General features: G+C 50.9%; 1 protein-coding gene across 1 annotated transcript; it reads right to left on the bottom strand.

The window, feature by feature from the left end:
* Window positions 1-590: 590 nt before the first annotated feature.
* LOC144167888 (membrane metallo-endopeptidase-like 1) lies at window positions 591-17,942 on the bottom strand. The gene is made up of 4 exons (XM_077697030.1): window positions 17,422-17,942; window positions 15,711-16,036; window positions 13,322-13,653; window positions 591-962 (listed from the first exon to the last, which is right to left on the bottom strand). The coding sequence occupies exons 1-4, from the start codon at window positions 17,940-17,942 to the stop codon at window positions 591-593; spliced, it is 1,551 nt and encodes a 516-aa protein (XP_077553156.1).
* Between the last annotated feature and the right edge of the window lie 514 nt (window positions 17,943-18,456).

Consider the following 18,456-nt stretch of genomic DNA (forward strand, 5'->3'; position numbering starts at 1 on the left):
AGGCTGGAGGACCTCGACACGAGTAGCGAGGGAGCAGCCTAGTAAAAAGCCCAGCCCGGAAGACGTAGGCCCGCATCACGGCGCTTCGGTAACGGAGACCCCCCGCAGGCGATTTTAATACATTCTTCACTCACTCACTCACTCGCCCCCTGTCTCCGCTTCGGCGAATTATTGAATACCAGTTGTGCCGCGCTGAGTAGACACCACGGAGTAGTGGTGAGGACTCGCGTGGGCCGCCTATTCAACGCCGTTGCTTAGACTCCGCTCCCAGTTGCGTCCCCACAGCGTGAAAAAGCGGCGCCACTTCTTCCAAACTTCCCCAACACGCGGAGGACTATCGGGGCCTCTTCTAATGGTGACATTCGGAGACTTGGTGTAGTGTAGGTAAACTATAAAAATAAAATCTATTCTCCGTGAAAGTTTAACAAAAATGTAATAAACAATGGCGACTGCCAATAAAATATTTGGTTGGACCAAAGAGCAGTGAAAGAGAAAAATAAAATACAGGTGCGGTTTGTTCTGAGGCCATGCAAAGCCGCGCAGCTGAATATATAACGAGAACGTGCAGCCTCGCGAACGCCCCATCCCATTCAGTTAGAGGCCTCCCAGAAACGACACACGCTTGTGGGGGCCATCGGTGAGCCCTTGGAACACTTGAAGGCGTCTGCGAACTGCGGCATGTGCCTCAGCGGTACGTTGCAGCGGAACTTGGCGGCGGACGTCGCTTCCAGGAGGTTCACTTGCGGCCCGCTCTTGTGGCACAGCTGGTAACAGAAGGCCACGAAGAAGAGCTGCTCCTCGTTCAGCCAATCTAGGCCCTGGATCTGCTGTCCGGAGGCGCCAGACACGAAGGCCCGGTAGGCCGGGAACAGGCCCATGAAGTCTCGAAGGGCGGCCCACGTGTCCAGCCGGTCTTCGGTGGACGCGGCCATGGCTGTGCGGTAGGCGTCCTTGATATACTCCTGTGCATTGTGAATCGAGGCAAGGCAGTCACATTCCTCAATCAACATCATCACGTGACGCGTAACTGTCCGTAACATGATGCGAGCTTGAAGCATCGAGGTCAGGGGACGGCGCCCGAAGTGTCTTTTTAAAGCAACGCTTTATGCGGCTAGGGTTCTGTGCATTTAGATGCCAATTTTACGTGCAGGTAAACGTGGCCGTGTACCTGCACACTTCACTGCAAATATCGCCGATAGACGATAGTCCTCTACCGCCCCTGCCACGTAAATGGCTTTCTTCTATGACCCGCCTACTTCTTGATCTGTTCCCCTCCCGTCTCAACCCTCACATGATACACACGGAGGAAGTTAGTTCAAGTCGATTGAATTTCCCTTGATTTCACTTCACGAGCGCCATCTATTGGAATCGTTCATTACTGCATAACTTGGACTGTCGCGACGACGTCTAAGCTCGAGTGGGAGCCCTTTTTGTATTTTTGGGTGGAAACCTGTCTTTCAACACCTTTCTTTATATGCTAACGCAAAACTCAAGCAGATGTATTTTTTAACTAAAAGTACACTCCACTCATGTATTAATGTTACGCCGCAATATTGTCACGTAGCCAAGGACATCCCAGATTTTCTTGAACAAAAGTTTATTGGAACGAAGTTGGGCTCATTTATGAACTCGGAAAATACGCAAGACGAGTGAGCCCTCGACAAAATGACATGTACGAGCAAATGTCGGTGAATCGAATGTCGCAGTTTCCGCCGTGCGAGCATTTGTCTTTCGGAGTGATTCCTTCGAAAAGCATGGAATCAGACCTCGAACATGGTGATCAAAGATAAACATTATATTCTCGTGACGACATGCGATACACTCCTAATATAAAATTATGTATCCTACGTGGCACACAAAAGAGACAGAAACGCGTGCCTCACTTTTAACTATATAAAACAGCGGGGCTTGGCCAGACGCTGGCAACAAAATACATAAACACGTCAGAGGTTATATATAGTTCCGGGCATTACCCTCCTCCTCCCCCTCAAGGAGTGGATCGACCCAATGCTACAATTAAAACGGTTGTCAACACATAAAAAGCCCGTCATATGTCGTAGTAGGGCTTCAGGCGAACCACGTGGACGAGTTGGGGCCGCGCGCGTCGCGGTGGGGCAACCTTGTACATAAGCCGACCAAGACGTCGCTAAATTTCGTAGGGTTCGAAATACCATCGCAGGAGCTTTCATACTGAGTCCGCGTTGACAAATGGGTTTCCAAACACACAAGTTTTCATGTGTGATACTCGGCGTCTCGATGTCGGATGTCATAGCGTCCGGCATCGACTGGCTACGGGTTTGTTTTACGAACTCAAGCAAGCTGACATGCCTCCTCCGCACGCTGTAGGTCTGCTTTAAGTCGGTGTAGAAGTCGTTGTCTTCTACGTGCAGCCGAATGGCGTAGAACATCGTAGTCGGCGGTCTTCCGTAAGCAAGATGAAACTGTGTCATCTGTGTAGTTTCCATTCCAACGAGGGCGCCGCCATCTTGCGTACGCAGCGCCCTCTCGTAGCTAGCCGATTCGCTGGCTTGGGCGTTTGCTCCGCGGCGCCTGGGCGCCAACGGAGGCTCAGTGAATTTTAAGTGCGAATGCACTTCTTAAGCGACCCTGAATCACGCGTCCACCGTCCGTCCGCAGCCTAGCAACGGAGCTAGCTAGCGTGCCTAGCAACGGCGCCGGATTTCCGACGCGTGAGGGCGCTCGCGTAGCGCCTCCTCTCCCCCCTCGCCTACTCTCCAGCTCGCAACACCCTCTCTCGGCGCGCCAGCCAGGCCACTACACTATATAAAAAATAACAGCATCCGGCGCCCGGTTTCGATCCGAGGACGTTGCGGCCGCACCGCAACGCTCTACCGACTAAGCCACGGAAGCCACGCTGATTTGAGAGTTAGGAACGCTCCTTATATCTTTAACGCATTCAAACTACGTCGTCAGCGGCGTTGCGTTGGCGACTCAGCGGCGTTATAGCGGCTTGATAACTGCGTGGTGTACACGTGATACTACAAACCCGATCGAAGAGATGGAAGAGAAGGCGGCGAGGCGGTGGGCTGCGGGTGCCGAGCGCAAACGCCGCAAGCAGGCCGACAACCGTGCATTCGCACTTTCTCATTCTCCCCCTCGGGGAAATGCGGGGGACTTTTTTTCGTTGTAGCGCGTTGTGCGTTCGTTTCTAATATACTTTAAATCGGAAAGTTGTTGCATAGGACCAGATTAAGCGATTTAGCTTAAATTGGCAGCTTTTTGGGCCGCGGTGGAGCTGAAATTCACCTCGAGGTAGCGTGGTCCGCGGTGGGTAAACGATGCCGTGTCAAACATATGTTTGCAATACTTCGTCACAATTTTTTTGTTTGCGTGTCTGTGTCCGGGATCGCGTAAAGAGGGTATTTTTATCACTTTACTGCAAAAGCTGATGTTTATTAAAATTATCTAACCGTGATACGCCCGGCGCCCATGGGCAACAAGCAGAAGCGCGTGTCGACGCCAGTGTAACGTACTTCTGGCTTCATATCCCTGCAGGGTTTAATACAGGTTGTTTTGGGTGGACTTAGTAAGTATTTGACATATTATCGATATATTAACACGTCACCCTCAGCCACCACTGTCGCCAAATCTTCCTCTCTCTCGAATTTCAAGCTGCTCTGCAGTACTAAAGTACAACATAAATAAAGTGAACAACACAGCTCCTGGAGAGAGTCCGCCGTTGGGCAACTTATTATAAGCATCTTATTAGTCCGCTGTTGGGCAACCAGACAAGATTTCGCTTTTGCGTTGCTTTTATCTAGGTTTGATGTTGCCGACAAAGATGATGATGATGATGGTTTGATGTTTATGGCGCAAGGCCAACTGGGGCAAAGAGCGCCAAAACAATAGTCGTATATGAGAGGTGATACCTTAAACACTAAGTAAAATCAGCAAAAACAAAAGTAAAATCACAAAACGACAATGAGCATGGCTGGTGTATAGGGCCAGATTTCATGATGCGTGATAGGAAATGAGGTTTAAAAACTTGACTTCTGACAAAAACTCAAACACACGTTTCACAGAAACAATGGCTTCGTCAACTAGAAAAAACGACGGATGTAGGGGAGTATGTTGTCTGTAGAGTCCTCTGAAGTGTTTGTGTCGTGTTGTGTGAAGTGCCTTGCATGTTATTAGTATGTGTACTACGGATAGGGCATCTCCGCACCTGCTGCACTGGGGCCTAGGAGATCCCGTCAGCAGATACGAGTGAGTTGCATGTGTGTGCCCTATCCGTAGCCTACCCAAGGCGACTACCGTGTGTCTGTTGTGTGAGTCAGATGTGTACCGTCCCAAGTGTGGCTTTATTACATGTAGTTTGTTGTCTGTCTGTTCGTCCCAGTGTGTTTGCCATATTCTGCGCAGGTGTTGCCTTATGTGTGGCTTGAGGTCTGTGTAGGGTATTGTTGTAATGTCTACAGTGTTCCTGAGTGCAGCAGCAGTGGCCCTCTCGTCTGCCAACTCATTCCCAGCGATCCCTGCGTGTCCTGGGACCCAGCAGAGGACCAGCTCATGCTTTTGTGCATACACGGACATGATAGTGTTGAATACAAGATTAACTATGTGGTTTTTGGGGGGCTTGTGCGATGACAGTGCGCGAACAACACTCAAAGAATCTGTACAAATGATGGAATTGGGAATTTGAGTTTCAAAAATGTGACGTACAATCAGTAAAATTCCATACGCTTCTGCTGAAAAAATTGTTGTGTGCACGCTCATGGTTCTGGCTGCATTGAAATTTGGACCATGAGCAGCGCACGACACCATAGTGGAGGTTTTAGAAGCGTCACTATAAAATTCTGCACATGTGTATTTAAACTGCAAAGACAGAAAGTGCTGCAGTATTGCAGCTCGTGGTACACGATTTTTGTCAAGTCTCATAAAAGAAAGGTCACACGACACAGGGCGAACTTGCCAAGGCGGTAAACTGTTAGCAAAGGATGACCTGTACACATCTAAAAACGAAGCGCTCCGATCCGAGGCTCGCTCTCTCACTCTAAATGAAAAGGGCAGAGGAACGGATGGGCGATTTAGAAAAAGCACAGATGTGGATGTGTCGTTAAAGACAGGATAAAAAGGATGATTATTGAGTGATGAAATTTTAAAAGCATAAAGCAAGTCCATATACGTTCGTTGGTTCTCAAGGCTCCACTTATCACACTCGACATACAGACTCTCCACAGGGCTAGTGCGAAAAGCACCCGAGGCGAGACGAAGCCCCAAGTGTAGCACTGGGTCAAGCATTCGTAACGCCGTTTTGCTCGCCGACCCATACACTACACTGCCATAGTCCAAACGAGACCCAACCAAAGCAGTATACAAGCGCAGCAGGAGTTCTTTATCGGAACCATAGGATTGGTGGGAGATAACCTTAAGGATATTCATTGTTTTAAGACATTTTTGTTTTAGTTGTTTCATATGAGGGATAAAGGAAAGTTTTTCATCAAGAATTATACCGAGGAACTTGTGTTCTTTTTTGACCGGAATCGAGACACCATTCAGTTTGATGTCTGGATCTGGCCTGATCCCACGCCTTTTGGAAAACACAACACAAGTGCTCTTGACTGGGTTCAGCTTAAAACCGTTCTGATCTGCCCAGCCTGCTAGTTTGTTGACACCAAGCTGGACTTGGCGTTCGCAGATTGACATATTGCATGATTTAAAAGATATTTGCACATCATCTACATATATTGTACAGGAAATGGTTCGTGGCAACGCCTTTCGAAGTGAGTTCATCTTGACAATGAAGAATGTGCAGCTCAAAACGCCGCCTTGAGGCACGCCGTTTTCCTGCAGGAAAACATTTGAAAGGGCAGTGCCAACTCTCACACGAAAGGTTCGCTCCGCCAGGTAGCTACGAAGTGTATTAAACATATTTCCCGAGACACCGAAGGATTTTAGGTCGCAAAGTATCCCGTCGCGCCAAGCGGTATCGTAGGCTTTCTCGAGATCAGAAAACACCGTAGCACAAAACTGCTTATGGACAAACGCATCCTTGATATACGACTCAAGGGCGACGAGTTGGTCGTTTGGAGATCGCCCCACCCTGAAGCCGGCCTGGCAGCTCTCGAGAAGACCATTGAACTCTAAGAAGTACACAAGTCTCCTGTTGATCATCTTCTCGAGAAGCTTGCCCAGGCAGCTTGTGAGGGCGATGGGTCGATAACTGGCGGGAGAAGAAGGGTCCTTACCCTCCTTCAGGAACGCCACTACAATAGCCTCCCTCCAAGATTTTGGGAAGTGCCCCGAAAGCCATATGTTGTTGTATAGGTGTAGGAGTGTTTCAAGAGTGTCCGGGTGTAGGTGTTGTATCATGGTGTATGTAATCTTATATGCGCCGGGAGCTGAAGGTGTACACGTGCTCAGTGCAGCCCTCAACTCATAGAGTGTAAATTCAGAATTGTAACCAGATTTTGACCTGTTATTGTCATGTAGGGACTTCTTTTCACAAGTATTTTTATGTTTCAGGAAAGTGTTTGTGTAGTGTGCAGAGCTGGAAACGTGTTGGAAGTGTTGTGCAAGAGTGTTAGCCTGGTCTTCGAGTGTGTCCCCTGTTGTACTGACCAGGGGCAGGCTATGTGTATGTTGTCCTTTAAGTTTGCGTATTCTTGTCCATACCTTACGTGCATCTGTGTATGAGTTAATGGATGTAAGGAAGGTGCGCCAACTCTCTCGTTTTGCCTCACGGCGCACACGTTTTCCTAACGCCTTGGCCCGTTTGAACAAGAGGAGGTTTCCCGACGTGGGGTACCGACGAAGGATACCCCACGCCTTGTTCTGGGCCTCTCGCGCCCGCGTACAGTCCTCATTCCACCACGGCCTCCGCTGGTTGCGCGGGGCACCAGAGGCGTGGGGAATGGACTTTTCGGCGGCGTCGAGGATGTGCGCCGTGAGGAGTTGGGTAGATTCTTCAACGTGTAGGTGTCCTATGGATGTGTGGTGTAGTTTGGATGTCTCTGTAAATGTATTCCAGTTAGCTCGTGCTTCACTGAACCTATTATGGGAAGATGGACTGCATGGGCCTTTACCTATGTATGTTAGTGAGGTGGGGAAGTGGTCACTGCTATATGGGTCAGTGCCCACACCCCACTCGAGAAGTGGAAAGAGAACTGCAGAGCCAATAGCCAAGTCAAGATACGAGTATGTGTTGTGTCCTATGTTATGGTATGTAGGCTGTTTATTGTTGAAGAGGCATGCTCCAGAGGATGTAAGAAACGTCTCTATCAGGTGACCCCGGGCATCCGTACGAGAAGAGCCACATAGAGAATTGTGAGCATTGACATCGCCTGTTAAGATGTATGGTTCGGGCAGCTGGTCAACCAACGCCTCGAAGTCAGAGCTCGAACGTGTAGGAGGAATGTATATGGAGCATACCGTTATCAACCTATTAAATAATATTGTTCGAATTGCTACAGCCTCGAGGACAGTGTTCAGAGTGACAGGGTTGCAGGCTAGGGATTTCCGAGCAATTATGGCCACACCGCCAGAAGAGTGTGTGCAGCCATCCCTGTCCTTTCTGAAGACCATGTAACTATTCAAGAAATTTGTGTGCTTGGAATTCAAATGTGTTTCCTGAACACACATTACACTTGGCTGATTAGCATGCAGTATTTCGTATACATCGTCAAGATTTTTAAGAAGGCCTCTACAGTTCCATTGAATTATGTTTTCTCTTCCCATTATTTAGTGTGAGAGCTACTGGAGTGTGTGTGTTTGTTTATGTGTCGTCTTTCGGGGCTGTGACTCTCGCCTTTTTTGGCTTGTCGGGAGGCTTTGGCGTCGGGACGCGTTCCTTGCGCTGCGTTGCAGGCAGGAACGGCCCGACATCCATATCGTCGTCGGATGTCCGAGGGGTGCCCGACGGACCGGGCCCCCCGGACTTGGCCCCCCCTCGGGAGCCCTTCGTTTGAGCCGCCACCGCTGAGGGCGTCCGGGGCGCCAGAGGTGGCACGGACGGTGCGGTGGTGGTGGGAACCGGTGCAGGGCCCGTGATGTCCATCACCTCGGTACCCTCCAACGCACTGGAGGACGGGGAGACAAAGGCGGGAGCGGCACCGGTCCCGACGGAAAAGGTTGGCACCACAACCGCGGCTGCCTCAGCAAGCGGCGTGGTGGCGGGTTGGGCTGCCTGAGGCAACCCAGGGGGGAGCGGAGGAGGGACCAGGTCAGACTCGCTGAACTCGGTCCCTGTGGAAACCAGACGCCGCTCCGCCCCCCGGCGAGCTGCGTCGGCGTACCCCCCCAGGGGGAAAGAGGCGAACCTCTTTCGCGCCTCTGGGAAGGTGATGTTCTCAGTTACCTTGATGTTGATTATCTTTTTTTCCGTTTGAAATTTTTCGCACTTGCGGGAGTAGGCTGCATGCGCCCCCCCCGCAGTTTACACAAGAGAGGGTGTCAGATGGACAGTTGTCGCTCGGATGGTCATGCGACGCGCATTTTGCACACGTCGTTCGGCCACGGCAAGAGTTTGTACCGTGCCCGAACCGCTGGCACTTAAAACAGCGCCGCGGGTTCGGGATGTAGGGACGGATGGAGCAACGGATAAAACCTGCATTTATGTATTGTGGAAGAACTGCGTGGTCGAAAGTCAAGATAATGTGTTTGGTGGGAATCTCCTTGTCGTCTCTGCGGATAGTGATGCGTCTCACGGCAGTGACGCCCTGATCCTTCAAGCCGGCAAGGAGATCCGCATCCGTTTCGTTCAAGAGATCCGTCTCGGATATCACACCTTGCGAGCTGTTGAGGCTCCGATGGGGTGTGACCCTGATGTCTAGATCAGCCAGTCTAGTCTGAGCTAGAAGCTTCGTGGACTGCTGCTTGTCATTTACCTCGATTAGTAGTTCACCAGACCTTTGTTTTTTGCACTTATATGATTTTCCTATTATGGCTTCAAGATATTTTGCGATCAAGAAGACTGACTGAGATGCAAGAGGGTGGGTTGGATTGAGGGACTCCATGACAAGAAATCGAGAGTAATGATCTGGTTCAGGAAATGTTAAAGATGGCAATGAAGGAAAGGGTACTTCGGTGCGGCCCCTTTTCAGGCACCGATCACGTTTGGGGGGGGGGGTTTGAAAATGCCATATATCATAGTATAAAAGCAGGGAGACGGGGGTACTTTCTTCTTTGACCTTACCCTGGTAGCCAAAGAGGTCCCGGAGCTCCCTGCCTGGTGAACAGACAGGGAGCCCATCCGCCGGAGCTTGACCTGGCCTCCGACGGCCACCGTGCGTGGTTTCTAACCCTCCACCTATAAACACATCGCCACGGTAGGATCCAGCTTATGTTTGGGGGCTCGGGGTCCACGGTATCGCCAGTACCGTCACCAAGATTGCTCAAGGTGCCCCGTGCGGGGTGCCGACAAAGAGACATCATATTTGGGTAATAGACTAAAAACTCTTGGCTGAAGTGACCGAGTGAACAACTTTATTTTGCCCGAGTCGGGGATGGGGGAATAATGGAGGTGGAATCCTCTTCAGTAGTCCCCTCCCCCTTTCGATGAGATTGGCTGGGGAAAAGGACAACCTAGACAGGTGTCACTGTGAAAATCACCAACGACAGCCCACGTAATACTTGGAGCCGGGTATGCCGCAATGTGACCGCAGCAGCAGTGGACATGGAACTAATGCGGCACAGGCAAGTTTCAGTTACCAATTTTAATTTGGAGAGAAGGTAGAAGAATTTTCTGCCCCTACTCCAAGGTAGGATCGAGTGTAAAGAAAGAGCTCATCAGAACAAAATTGCCAAAAATCTTGTGTGCTATTAAGTGCGCAACTCAAAAGCTGCCAGTCTGGATCATTTATTAGCAACATTTCATTAAAATAATGCGTAAATTAGTGGTAAACGCGCACGCGCGATGCCTACAAAGCGTAGTCAAGGCAAAGGAGCAGCCACGCCAGGGCCGCAGTGATCGGCGCGCACACTACAGAGAGGGGGAAAGGCGGTCCGCGCGCCGCGGCGCTGAGTCCGAGAGTACGTTTCTCCCTCGCCCGATGGAACGGTCTATAGCTGTGTTGTGCGCGAACGTGAGATAAGGAAGGGCTTCGCCTCCCGTGTTGTGTTCAACATCAACATACGTTGATAGCATGTCCGGGATTGTCTTGCTCAGGCGTTCCGTTAACTCGTTCATTTGTGGGTGGTACGGCGTCGTTCTTCGTTGATCCGTATTGCTGTAGCGTAAGATTCTTTACTCCGCAATAAAGGTAGTTCCGCGGTCTGTGATCAGGACTTCAGAGTCTCTATCCCGCAGAACAACTTGGTGAATGATGAACTCTTCGGCTTCCTGTGCAGTCCACTTCGTTAGAGCGACGGGTCTCTGCTTACCGCGTTATGTCGTCTGTCGCTACGGCAATCCACTTGTTCTCAGAGCTCGTGATGCAAGAAACTGCCCAGAAGGTCCATTCCGATCTTTTGGAAGGGCCTCGTTTCGACGGTGATAAACTGCAGAATTCGGACAGGTCTCTTCGGCAGCGTTTCTCGTCTTGAATTTTTTCCAATAGTCCATGCTGTATCGAGATGTCCGCGAGAAGGGTTGTCGTGGCACACTTCCGAAATTTCGCCACGAACGTCTACGGGTATGACAGAAATAATTTGTCTCGTATCGGAGTTGCAGTTTTAGGGGTGAAGCTCCTTAGCAGCTGGGGATTTTGGCGTCTCCTGTCGTCGTCGTCCTAATCGTCGTCTCATGTAGCCACAGTACTAAAACATCGGGACACTCGTTTACGCTTCGTGCTGGAGCGCTTTCTAACGCGTTGTAAGAAAACCACCGGGACACTCGTTTACGCCTCGCGCTAGATAGCTTCGTGCTTCAAAGACGAGAGACGAGAATGATACAGCAAAGGGTACAAGAATGGTACAGCAAAATGGTACCCAGTTCAGAAAAGCTAGCGTTTCTCTAGTGTCCAGATGTCTGTATGTGGTCTCTACATTTTGTTTCCGCCCTGCAAACCAATCCTGGCGGTATCTCGCCGTACGACCACTTCATTTTGTGAGGTAGCGGTTACCCAGGAGGTGCTGTCGAACGTGCTCATCAGCCCGTGCGTAGTAGGCCTGAAACGGACGCTCAGCTGCGCCAAAACAGGCCCAAAAACGAAAAAAAAATTCCCACCTCCCCTCGCGGGAACACCTGTGTAGATGCGACGCATAGGCGGAGCGGCGAAGGGACCGCGTTTTATAGCGCGCATAACGTTGAGGGGACTGCGTAAGCCGGTCCCAGTCGATGACGACGTTGGCGTACTTGTAAAGCGGCGTGGACCCTAGGTGTTTGAGCCAAGCGTGGATGTTGCTTCGCCGGAGAACGGCACATCAGTTATATTCGCAGCGCGCCCGAAGGACAGGAAACCGCGGAAGAGAGAGTACTGCACATGCGCCGGCCCCAGCGCGTCTGCCGCGGCTATGAGGCAACAAAATCCAACACAATCCACTTTAATCCAATACGATCAAAATCCAATATAATCCAATCCAAGCCAAGCCAATCCAAGCCAAGCCAATCCAATCGAATCCAATCCAATGCCCCTCGCGAGAGAGTGTTCGTTATCGGAGAGGAGAGGGGGTAAGCGGCGGAGAGCGCAGCTGGCGCGGCGAGGAGAATGGGGGAGGGGTGGACAACGCCGCCGCCGACGACGACGACGACGACGACGACGCCGGAGGGAAAAGGCGAGTGAATCAGATGCTCTGCATCTAAAACAACCGCCGCTGACGCTGACGACAAAGCCGATGGATTGGGTTCCGCCGTAGCGCCCGCCGGGCTGAGCGTTCCCACGCGGGGAAGGCTGGTCAGCAGCGCCCATTCGCTGCGCTAGCCACACTGTGCTTCTCGAGTGAGGGACATTAAGGTCCCATCGGAGAGAGTGAAGTCGGCGCTCCTCCGTGGTAAAAAACTATATTCGCCGCTAACCAAAACCACGTGACATTTGCAAGGGAGGTTAAAACCCGATTTGCAACAACATGCTCTCTGCTTCCCTTCCGTGGCTAATCTGAACCGCGTGACATTTGCGCGTGAGGTTCAACGTTACTTGCAACGACACGCTGGCCGGCGGCGGCGACGCGCTGCGCTGTAACAGCAGAGCAGCGCGCGCCGCCGAGCGTTCGCTGATCGCGCGATCACCTCCTGAGGCGAAGCAGATGTGCACCGGTATGGAGGACACTGCAGCTCGCGCTGCGCCCAAATATCGTTTTAGAGAGTATTGTAATCGCCAGCGCATGTTGCTTGTTTTTGTTATTAACTACGATAATCTTTCTCCTGCTACTTAAACCCGAAAATTTTAGTCTGTCTGTCTGTCTGCTTCCCCGTTCCTCGATTTAGTCGCTCGGCCAAAATAACTCTTTCAACATTATCGAGCAAAAAGAAAACATTATGCATATTTGAGGCAAAACATCAATGCGCAATGGGTGCTCGCATCGTTCTTGTAATTGAGAATACGGGGATGCTTGATAGCCACGACAACAAATATAACAATACGCCTTCAAAAAAGCCCTACAAAAAAATTTCTGTAGTTTTTGGTCAAAACGCTGCGCCCCCTGGGCCGGCATTCCAAGAAGTCCAACAGTAACAAAAGGTTTCAGTGGATGACGCGCGAGCAGCAGAAGGCGGTAAAATTGAAATGGGTTGAGTGCGCCTCCACTGTGTTGATAGCGGGAGGAGCGCGTTGGAAGGGTAAGAGCGTGAGAGGTGGAGAGGAAAGAGAAGAAAGCCATTTACGCGGCAGGCGGGGCACAAGACTTTTGGACGTCATTTTCTGCGAAGCGACCAATGTTTATTTTTATTTTGCTCTCTAGGATAATGGCCCGAATTCGTGTTTAAATTCGGAACTGTGTGGATTAGGTAAGCACGAAGTTCGCGCTTATGCGTGGTACGTCTTTCTGAGGTTGCCTCCTTTTGTCCGCTACACCAAGCCATGTTTTGAGCAAGTCTTCTTTTTGACAGCATCACGTCGGAAAAAAATGTTTCGGTTCCGCTACAGGCGCAAATGAAAGGAAGAGATCCCAGAAATAGATATATTTGAGAAATACAACGAAATTCCGTTATCTTAGGCTCACTTATGATGGTGTGTTCTCCACCCGCCACTAAATGGCTACTAACCCACTGCACGCATGGACATTGCAGCCTTGCCACGGTAGCATCTTCCCTCGACTTAAGAGATCCTTGAATAAAATGTTTGTACACAATGAAGCGTGGGCAAGTGTCGTAAGGACCGGAAGTGTCATGTCACCTAGGGGTAACTTAACCACGAAACGTGGACGTTCACGTTCGACTCTCAGTGGCTCCTAGCTGCATACTCGTCCGATTGGAAGCGGGGCTCACCAGTCGCCTGGTGGCCTCGTGGTGCACTTCCTCCTTCTGGAAGTACAGCTGCTGCAGGCCAACGAACGCGCTGGACACGGCGGAGCCGAGAGCCCCGTAGTTGATTCCGGGGAGGCCGTCGCAGCCGAAGAACGGGGTCATCAGTAGCGCGGCCGGAACCGAGAGTGAGTGCTCGTCCGAGCTGAACGCCACCTGGGTGCTGACCGGGTGGACCAGGGGCTCTTGCATATTCGGCTCGCCGAGCTGGCACGTCCTGACCGTGGACGCGGCAAGGGCCCAGGCCTGGAGAGCGTTGTCGGCAGACACGGGCTCGGTGAAGTTCCTCAGACAGTCTGCGGGCCAACAACTAAAAGTATGGCTTCGACTACTTCATCGGACGGAGGGGTTCCTCAGCCCGCGCTGTGGTTTCTTTTTCGAAGCGGAGGCAGTACAATCAACTGTCTCTGCGTCTATGCCACGTCGATGCCATACCGAGCTCTCCGACTCACCCGTGCGACACTCCCCTAGTTGGCAGCCACGGGTGGACGTTGAAGAGCGGCGGATACAAGCGTGGTCCATTAAAAAATACCTAGTCCCGATAAAAAATTATACCGATTTTCTCGAAAACGCCAAACAAATAATCAAGATACTGTAAAAAACAGCGGAAGCAGTGGCGACATCCAGGAGAGGTCTCTATGGCCTCACAAAATGTCATCATTCTGCTATTGGTGACCGTCCAACAAAGCCATCCCTGAGAAACATGACTGGCGACACTATTGCGCCTCTTTTTCGCTGCGAACGCTCAGTTGATACACTGATAAGTATGCTTTTGTGCTGGCCCATATGGCACGCTGTAGCCCGAAAATTTAACGTTTAAAGTTCCCTCCGTTTATGCCTTGTCTGTGTTTAAAAGTTTGCTTTGGGTCTGGAATACAGCTAAATCAGTTACGCAAGGCTGATTCTTTAAAACTGATCAATGTTGTGTTTTTATTCATGGTTCGTGTAGTGCTTGCATGTATAAAATCCAAATTTTATCGGTTTTTGCGGGCCGAAGCTACGCATGGCATATATGAGGCGCGCTGTCGTGGAGGGCTCCAAAGATTAGTGGGCATCGAAGTCTCGATACCCGGGCGTTTTCGCTTTTACCCAGCAGAAAAGTAGCCACCGCGGCCGTGATCAGACCCACGTAGCTGCGACGGTCGAGGAAGGGATATTTCCTTTGGTGCCTTGATTTCTTAAGCATCCAAGATGTTGCAACAAGGATGTCATTGTAATACCCCACCCCCAATCTCCTTTCTTACGCCAGTCTGCCTTTAATAAAGGTGTTTAACATTGGCGTCAGCAATGTTAGATGGTGACGTCTCATTCAAGTGCTTTGCGAATGTTTTGGCTGTCGATATCTTCCTGATTGGTACGCTCCTGGACACGTCGCGGTGAAGTGAATAGAAGGGTGCACCCGAACAAGTTTATTTATTCCGGCACACCCGAGAGTGCCCGCCCTGCTCACTGAAACTCGAACCATGCGGTATACTGCTTAAATTCCTTTCGTCATCCCGCTTTATCCAAATGCTTGCCCCGACTCGAAGCCAACGCAAGAGTCGTGACCATCGGCCACGCACCAAGAGTCGTAAAAGCGTTCTAACAGGCGTTCTAACAAGCTCATCCGCACCAAGAGAATAGAGAGTTTTAGCTGACCGTTTTTGACGCTCCGCTATGCTCCCGACGGCCTGCTAAGCACAACCGCAGCGTCAGCGGCAGAAAGGCTTTTAGCTAAGCGATAACCGTATCTCCCTCGACGGGGAATTATTCACGTTACTGGTCGTGCCCTGTGCGTGGGAAAACCAGAGCGTAATAGCAAGATACGAATTTGAATTTGGTCGCCAAATAGTGTAAAGTGCCGTTTAGTGCCCACCTTTTTAAAACGATGTAGTCGAATACATAATCATACTAAATTATTTTAAAGAAGCCGATAAACTTTGTAAGAGCCAAGACAAGGCTGTCTTTCTCGGCGCTGCATAGAAGCAGCCCCGCGCTTGGGTCGATGTTTTTGCTTCCGTACTAAAGCTTGTTGAGGAGTGTGGCACCTCTGCCTATTCGGAAGAGCTTTCGCGATTTCGTCGCTCGCGTTTTAACTAAAGAAACAGAGTTCGCCGGAGCGCGCTCACATCGCGGGGCAGCCATGTCAATATCCGCACGGTAACGTAATCGGCTGCGACGGTCAGCTAAGAGGCCCCGGTTAGCGGAGCGGGGCCCCGCTCCGGTATTGCCGCTAGCGCCTTTGCGCGCCACGCATGCGCAATGTCGCTCCCGCTAGCTATCGGAGCAGAGCGCACCGTCAGAAACGGTCAGCTAAAACCCTCTAATGACGTCTACACTCGTGGCTACTGCACCTAATCGCCCAGTCGCTCACCGGGCTCGTTGGACGCCGGGTAGCCAATGAGCTGGACGCTATCGTCAAGCTGTCGCCGGATGCGCAGCTTCTGGCCGGCCGTCAGCCAGCTGGTGGTGTCGACGAAGAAGAGCAACGAGCGCATGATGGCCTTGGACATGGCGGCCGCCTCGCGCGTGACGCACCCTTTCGGCGGCACCACCGTCTCCAGGTAGCGCCGCGTGAGGCTGTAGTGCATCAGCCGCTCCAGCAGGGGGAAGCAGTAGTAGTGCCGCAGGGACTCGGGCTGCACCAGCGACGCGTCGGCCATGGGAGCCGCCCGACGCAGGATCGTCCAACTTACGTACCTGCAACAACGCCAGAAGAAAGAGCCAGGCGGAAGGATCACTGCTGCACGTCCCACCTAAGAGCTCGCATGCGTGAGTACTGCGTGCACTGAGTTGCCCGAAAACTTGAGAGATATCAGAGCGAATCCAACGCACCCTATGTTGCCGCAGTTTTTCGAATGCCTTTGTAAGTTGCGCTTAAGCCTAAACATCGGTGAAGACGCTATGTAGCCCGCCTGGACCGAACGAATAAATCGGGAAGCATGCAGAGAATTGTCTAGTAATGCACAGCATTCGTACGCCGCTTGCCTACACTGTTCGGTGCTTTAGGAATTTGTTGTAAGTACGCAGATACGGGGAGTTATTTCACTATTTGTGTGTTGTATTTCTTTTCGAAAAAGATGTAAATTTACACATTAATAGCAATCAAGTGATTGTACTTCGCCAAATATCTATTTTACCGCTGACGCCAGACGTAGTGCAGGGTTGGTCGTTATCCTTAGTTTTTATTCGTTTTCGTATTTCGTATGCCTAGAAAGTCAACGTTTCTCTACTCATTAATATTAAGGGTTGGCATTGCGCTGTCCCCTTGTTCAGGAAAGGCAGGGAAGCAATCCCGACGTACGCGCGTGCCGGCGGGATAGCTTGCTTGTGTGTTGCAAAACCTTCCGCTAGAGAAATAAAGTAGGAATGCCGTTGTGTCTCTATTCTCGTGATATTTAGGTGTTCAGCTCTGGTAACTGCATAGTTTATGACCTGGTGTATGACCATGGGTATGTACTAGTCGCATAAAGAGGAGTTGGTAAAAAAAAGGTTTGAATTGACATTAAAAAAAACCGCGAAAGTTAAGCTTTCTTATGTTTGTAAATAAATATTGATTATCAATTCTGCTTGATATTTTGCAAAACGAGCAGAGATTGGTCCCTGTGTGGCTGAACCGTTGCAGTAATGGAGGGATAATACAGCTTTTCGTAAGCTGGGTAATGCGTAATATACTGTCGCACGTTTCAGTCGTTCTGTGAGAGCAGCAGAACCATTTCCGTACCCCTAAAGGATCCTTACGACGGACGCGTACGAGTTTAGTTCAGTTCACTTGCGTTATCCTGTTAACGGCGAAAATGTGCCATGTGGATTCTAGCGTGATTTGATCCGCAACAATATACAATAAATCCTCGCTCTAACGAAGTTCGTTTTGTTCCGATTATCTCTTTATCAAAAATGATCCTCGGACACAACCGAACCTATGTGCGCTGGCCCCGCATGCTTTCTTCGCTCAGATAACCTCATCCAAGGTCATTGCCAAACAAAAGATTTCCTTATGAAATCAAATAGTGCCGCACGTGTTGTTTCACATTCTTTGCTCGTTTGCAAAAGATCTGAGGTTACAGACGGCACAGAGTGCTCACCTGTTAAGCTGTAACGAACTGAACTTCGTGAATATCTCATCGAGAAGCTTTATGACGTCGTCGGACGCCACTATTAGACAGTCATCTTCTTCAAACTGGAGAGCCAAGGCCTTGCCGAGGTAGAGGAACACGTCGGCCACCGACACCTTGCCGGCAAAGGGTCCACCGTGCCTTAGCACGAATTCTTTTCTCCTGGGCAACCACTGCAGGCTACGGATCGAAGACTTCACGAACGAGTCCACGTTGACGATGTCCTGAACGATTGCCTCTGAAACATTCTTCCCTGTGGCAATGGCCAGCGCTTTTCTGACATACTCGGTGCTGGAGGACAGCTTCTCTATGTAGGGTGCATACGAATGGAAGTCGATCTTTTCGAAGACGAACATGTTCTTTCCACGGCAGGAGCCGGGGTGGCCTCGACGGACGTGGAAGAGCGTATCGACGCCGTAGCGGACGTTGAAGTGCACTACCTGTCTCAGTGGATGTTCGCCCGGGTCTTCGCTGAAGGTCACTCCCTCCATTCGCAGAATTTCTCTCAGCGCTTCTACGTCCTAACGCGGCGTTAGGCAGGCCTTGTACAGCGCCAACGCCTTCGCTTCCGAGACGTTCGAGGCCAGGACGTGCGGCAGAACACTAAGCACATTGCGCATAAGGCCGATGATCCTTTTTCGGTGTTCGGACTTGACGCTCAACTCCTGGGGCCGTGCGAGAATCCAGCGCTTGCAGACGAAGTTGTAGAAGTCCGAGCAAGGATAATCGTCGTATGAGATAGAGCTCTGAAACATGCTGGAAAACTGCTGGCAGCTGGTAGAGTCGCAGAAATTGGACGGTGCAAACGAATTCGTAGAGCCACTCCAGTCGGCTGACACACGTGTGGTCCCCTCTTCTTCCGCCTGGACCAGGGCACCGGCCTTGTTTCGGTAGGACACCTCGAGCACGTGCCACAGGCCGTACATTACGATCGACAGGACCGCGCCGGCCACCAGCGAGAGTATCATGCCCCGCTTGACCCTGCCCTGCGAGAAGTGAGAGGGT

The sequence above is a fragment of the Haemaphysalis longicornis genome, unplaced genomic scaffold (assembly GCF_048455015.1).
Source record: "Haemaphysalis longicornis isolate Haplotype H1 unplaced genomic scaffold, Haemaphysalis longicornis Haplotype H1 scaffold_2, whole genome shotgun sequence".
NCBI classification, from domain to species: domain Eukaryota; kingdom Metazoa; phylum Arthropoda; class Arachnida; order Ixodida; family Ixodidae; genus Haemaphysalis; species Haemaphysalis longicornis.

Bases quoted from the DNA above. Each gene is read 5' to 3' on its own strand.
- LOC144167888 (XM_077697030.1), bottom strand. From the start codon at position 17,942: ATGGAGGGAGTGACCTTCAGCGAAGACCCGGGCGAACATCCACTGAGA. The intron at 16,037-17,421 runs GTGAGCACTCTG...GCGTTGTTGCAG, and splicing joins AGTTCGTTACAGCTTAACAG to GTACGTAAGTTGGACGATCC. The intron at 13,654-15,710 runs GTGAGCGACTGG...GTTGGCCCGCAG, and splicing joins CCCGGCGTCCAACGAGCCCG to ACTGTCTGAGGAACTTCACC.